The 6,011-nt window shown below is 32.5% G+C and overlaps 1 protein-coding gene across 1 annotated transcript in view; it reads right to left on the bottom strand.

Annotated features, from left to right (window-relative positions):
• rabgap1l (RAB GTPase activating protein 1-like) overlaps positions 1-6,011 on the bottom strand; it is a 104,943-nt gene that overhangs the window by 83,295 nt on the left and 15,637 nt on the right. Inside the window, exons 8-10 of the mRNA XM_016462190.1 lie at positions 5,666-5,732; positions 4,722-4,824; positions 2,236-2,402 (exon numbers count right to left, since the gene is read on the bottom strand). Coding sequence (XP_016317676.1) covers positions 2,236-2,402; positions 4,722-4,824; positions 5,666-5,732 — 337 coding nt within the window. The remainder of the gene's footprint in view (positions 1-2,235; positions 2,403-4,721; positions 4,825-5,665; positions 5,733-6,011) is intronic.

Raw genomic sequence — 6,011 nt, 5'->3', positions numbered from 1 at the left:
ACACACACACACAACAAATATTACATAAATACATTTTTTACTTTTATTAATGTATGAATGTGATATAGATATTAATTCAATAACTTATAATAAATATATGATGTGCATAAAATATTTATATATACAATAAATACAATACTTAAATATAAATAATTACGTATAGAACAACAATTATGTAAATAAATAAATATAATAAAGGTCATATTGGTCAAAAACACAAGGGTGAATAAATAACAGAATTTTAATTTTTAGATGAACTGCTCAAAGTCTGCAGCTCGAGCAAAGCACTCAAAGTTAGCTTCACCTTCGCCACCGCTTCAGGGGAAATGACAAATACATAATTACACGCACAGGAGGAAATTAAAACAAGTGATGATAGAGCATAAAAAGAGCCCTTTGATGCGGTTGGCAGAGATCACACCTGTACCACTGCGCTTCCAGTAACTCTTACAAACATTCCTACTGACGCCGCTTCCCTCGTGCCATGTGGCTCTTATGTAAACCACCGTTTCCATTCTTAATTGCAAAGTGGAACTGTACTACAGGCGAAGAATGATGTTTACAGCCAGAATAATTACACACTAATTCCTTGCACCTAATGAGCAGCGTAAACAAATACGAAATAATAAAATAATGTGCAGAATGGGCTGGGTCTATCACTAACGCCATAATATTATCTTTTAATTAGCTTTTAACTACAGCCCAGGCATTCTTTCTCTCTGCGATAAGATAACTACGGAGGCAATCAGGCAGAGATGCAGGCAGCAAGCTCTAATTACTTGAGCATGATAATGAGCGCCGGGCCTCTTATTAAGCTACGAATTATACAAAGCCTCCATTTGCCGCTTCACAGCTTCCAGGAGTTACTGCTCCTATTCACCCTTCACAAAAACTCACTTCCTTCCTCAAGGTTTGTTCTCCAATCTGTGCAGCCGCTACATCGCAGCCTATAACTGTTCATAAGAAGTTCACAGGCTTTGCAAGAAATTGGTGAATCTCTAGCCTGTCAAAAATATTTCCAGGTCATATTAAAAATTCGATTTTGTAAGCATAATGATTTTTGAATTTTGGCACCGTCACATTACTTTCATGACAACTAAAGGTAAAATGAATGATATATTGAAATAAAAGGTGTATAATTTTTTAACTACTTTCTTTGAACCCAGTCACTTAATAATATATTTTTTATTCGTATTTATTTCATTATAATTAATGAAATAACGTAATCAGTTTTTGCGAAGCTAAATTTGCGAAGCAATTTTGCGCGCTTTCCCCATAGAGTAATCAAAGTAATCAGCGTTGTTTACGTTCTGGGGAAAGCACGCGTATGCGTCATGGTACTCTCCAAAATAGTGGAAGATGGTAACTCGGGGAGAAGAATTGTTGAATTATGTTGTTTTTGTTTTCTTTGCACACAAAAAGTATTCTCGTAGTTTCGCAAAATTGAAGTTGAGCCACTGATGTCACATGGACTGTTTTATCGATTTCCTTACTATGTTTCTGGGTCTGGGAACATTCAGTTGAGTTGCTGTCTATGCAGGGTCAGAAAGCTCTCGGATTTCATCAAAAATATCTTAATTTGTGTTCCGAAGATGAACGAAGGTCTTACGGGTTTGGAACGACATGAGGGTGAATAATTAATGACAGAATTTTCATTTTGGGGGTGAACTATCCCTTTAAATGTATTTAATTATTTTGTGGAAAAAAAATAAATAAAATAATAATAATAAATAATAAATCATTTTTTGGATATTTACATATGAAGGGCGCGAGCCGCGCGTGGGCGGGATCACATTAGAGATAATGAGTTTAGACGGGAAAGACTGAACATCGTGTTGGTTTCATACGGATTACTTTATCACAGAATATTTGTTTTCGATAAGACTTACTTCATTTAAAAGTAGACACTCCAAGCTTTCTATAGATATATCTCTCATGTCTCTGTATCAAGTATTCGCTGAGTTTCATTTTAGTGACACGTTTCAGATGGATATTCGCGGAGACAGTGAAGACAGAGAACGCACCCTGTTTGTTTTCTTTATTTTACAAAAGCACAAAGTTTTGTTGTTATTGTGAGTTTACACAAATAAAAGTAGACACTTAACAGTTTTGAATGATATATAACATTTATTTGTGTGACCAAAATCTTAGTATTTTTAGTGCCTTTCGCACCGATCTTAAAAAAAGTGAGCTGGTCATGCCGGCGCGACCGTCGACCCCAGGGGGTTAATGTACCTGTTTGAGCTTGAGGTAAAACGTTTCAGAGAAGGCCTTCCTGCTGAAATACCAGAACCTCTCATTAGCCGGATAGACCCGCACTAGCGCCTTCATGAGGAACCGAACATGTACTACAACCTCGGTCACAACCAGGTCCGCTGCCACCGTCATGTATACCTGCTTGTCTGGAGGAGAAATAAACTCACAGTTAAAGACAAAACTGACATCCTGCCTCAATGTGTGTGGAGAAAATATTAACCAGTAACAACACAAACCCATTTTTCACAATCCAATCAAATTCAAACCAAGCCCCACCCACATTATTTCCCATCGCATGCTCTTTTCACACACGTCAAATGCAACTGTGTAAAAAAAATTCCTGCACGTTTACACTCAAACTAAGAGTAGAATCAGCTTAGATTATTTATCTCCAGTCAACTGTGGTAAAATATAGCATTCTGGGAACTGATCTCATGATATTTTCTCTCAGGTGAGCCCTATAATTATTTAAAAAAGCAGACCGCTGAGAGAAACAAATCCCGAATGAGTGAAAACTAGTCCGTTTCACACTAAGGGGGTTGTATTATTTCAATTAACAGGAAACAAAGACGGCAACAGTTACAGATTTATGAGGGAATCGCTGAAAATAGATTCCAATTACAATAGAGTCAGGTCAGAAAAGATGGCGGTGAGAAAGATGGGGAGGTAAATAATAGAAGATCTGGGGTGGGCACGACTGAGACTTACAAACAGGCACAAAACCACGCCGAGGTCTGTGAACTGTTTTACTGTGAGTGTAATAAAGTGTAGACTTGAAATCAAAAACTCAAGTTGCTGAATTAAACGCTATTTAAACTGAGGTGGTAATCTAAATCTACCAGACTGGAATTAAATTTCAAAGTAAACTCCACATAATTTCACAACTGAACATTAAAGCTGCAGTTACGAGACGCACTGCTTCCAGTTTGGCCTCATACCAAATCAACAATACACACACCATGATTAGGATTACTGGTACTCAAGTATTTTGAGTCATTAAATAAAGAGGCCATTAGTGCTTCCTGTTCCAATCTGGACCACTTAGATTTCCTTTTTTTTTTTTAATCAGTGTTTTCTTGTCATCAGTTTTACAGATAGCCTTGTCAATGAAATATTAAGTGACATTTGATATTTTTTCTCATTATGAAGTGTATGTATTTATTTACTATAATAACATTTTTATATTATATTAAAATAAATTTATTAGTGAAAAAATAAAATGTATTTTTATAAAAGCATATATTTTAAATATATTTATAAAATGTAATTATATTATATCACAATTTTTTTTAAATCTGTGTTTTCTTGTCATCAGTTTTCATTATAAAAATAATGACATGTATTTTTATAAAAGCATATATTTTAACTATATTAATATAAAATTTTATTATATTTTAATCAGTGTTTTCTTATCATCAGTTTTACAGACAACTTTATCAATGAAATATTAAGTGAGTTTTGATATTTTTATAATTATAAAGTGAATGTATTTATTTACTATAACAACATTTTTATATTATATTAAAATAATTTTATTAGTGAAAAAATGAAATATATTTAATATGCTTTTATAAAAATACATTAATAAATAAATTAAATTATATCCTAATTCTTTTAACAAAGAACAACTTTATCAATGAAATATTAAGTGAGTTTTGATATTTTTTTTATAAAGTATGTATTTATTTTCTATAATAATTTTTTTATATTAATATAAATGTATTAGTGAAATGAAATGTATTTTTATAAAAGCATATATTTTAAATATATTCATATAAAATTTAATTATATCTCATTTTTTAAAATCAGTGTTTTCTTGTAAGCAGTTTTCATTATAAAAATAATGAAATGTATTTTTATCAAAATATATAATTTAAATATATTAACAAATTATATATTATATCTTATTTTTTTCATCAGTATTTTTGTCCGTTTTTGACAGTTTTCTTGTCATCAGTATTACAGACAACCTTGACAATGAAATATTAATAAGTGAGTTTAGATATTTTTTATAATTATAAAGTGTTTTCATTTACTATAATAACATTTTTATATTATATTAAAATAAAATATATTAAATAAAATCTATCAAATTTAACAAAAAAAATTACAATGTACTTTACATACATATATATATAATTTAAATTATACAAAAATTATGTACATTTAAAGCTTACAATGTCAATAAAAAACACTTTCAATATGAATATATTTTTATTTATATATGGTATTAATAAAACGATGTAAAAGATGACACATTTTGACCATGACAAGAAACGCCGGAGTAATAGATACTCAACATGGCTGAAGCAGTGAAAACCGAAAGGCTTGCAAGTAACGTGAGAAAAAAATAGATGGCAGAAAAAGTGTGAATTTCTGTAAAACCTGTAAACTTGGTCACAGCATGGTGTGCAATGAAAGCACTAGAGACTCTTGATAACCAAGGATTGTGTATTAACTCTTACCTTTCGGCGTGTCCTCGTTCAGTGGCTGGAAAGCCGGAGTGTTTGGATTCCAGGTGCCAGTGATCACATACGCCTTCCCATCAGCACTTTTGCCCATAGACTCCTTCAAACACAACCACAAGATAAGTTTTCATCACTTATATAATGACTAGGGTTACTGGATAAAATCGGAGTTTCATTAAATATGTTAAATTTAAGTATCAAATTCATTTATCTAATCTGACATGCGTTTTATTCATTTGGGAGTGATTTCTAAAGAGTAGTTGGAGGAAATTACGGAGAAAGACCCTTTTAATGGCTAATTAGATATCTATAAATCAAACTCATATGGGACTTTTATTAAAAGCAAAGTCATTTGCAGTCTTTGCATGGCAGAATCTCATTAAATATCATGAAAACCACCTGCTACAGCATTAACAAGACTTCTTTATTTAACTGTGGTTTGTTTCTTTAGAAGAGGAACTGAATGCATCAAAACGAAATGCAGTATATTTTTGCAGAAAAATTGAGGTTAATTGCATTAACATGTATCATAAAAAAAACTGGGCAAAGCATCAAATGATGACATTTGTCTAAACTGTCCAGATGGCAACATGGAGAAAAGTACGACACTAAACCTTGAACGATGTTTGATTCAACAATCTCCATGAACCCAATTATGCTTGATTGAACTGCTAATTGTTTTTGGTCTTGATGTGCAAACCGCCATAACTTAATTTGCTCAAGGGCCAACGTTAAATGACGTTTTCAATGAATAATAAAAAAGCCTATATTTCCATTAAGTGTTTCTAAAACTGGCAACAGAGTGGTAATTAAAATGAGTCAAGATATAGGAAATTAACATATAATATTGAGCCTGAGGTACAGCTATAAGAGTTAAACCACAAGCAGTTACATCCCGAGAATGCTGGGAAAAACTCAGAGGAGCCAGAAATGTGTCTCACCATATCAAGGAGGTGCATGTCGTTGTTTTGAACCTTCTGACCAGGACTAAGCAGCATCCCAAAGCACCTGGAAAATATATGGTTTAGATGGTGAGGATGAGGCATTAAATAAAAGTGACTGCTAATTACATAATATGTTCAGAGAGTAATTTGGAGCTTCTGTAATGTGCTACATGAAATAACATCATTAGTTGTGACCGAAGGTTAAGAGCATGGCAACATTTGTGAAGGGTTTATTTTCATAGCGTCTCACTAAGTGTTTGTGCTGTGACTAGAGCGGCATCAAGTGGTTGCACAAGGAATCACATTTACACCTATGTATGTATATATATATATATATATATAT

Source organism: Sinocyclocheilus anshuiensis, unplaced genomic scaffold (assembly GCF_001515605.1).
Source record: "Sinocyclocheilus anshuiensis isolate Anshui unplaced genomic scaffold, SAMN03320099.WGS_v1.1 scaffold560, whole genome shotgun sequence".
Taxonomy (NCBI): domain Eukaryota; kingdom Metazoa; phylum Chordata; class Actinopteri; order Cypriniformes; family Cyprinidae; genus Sinocyclocheilus; species Sinocyclocheilus anshuiensis.
This window is presented reverse-complemented; position numbering and strand designations above follow the sequence as displayed.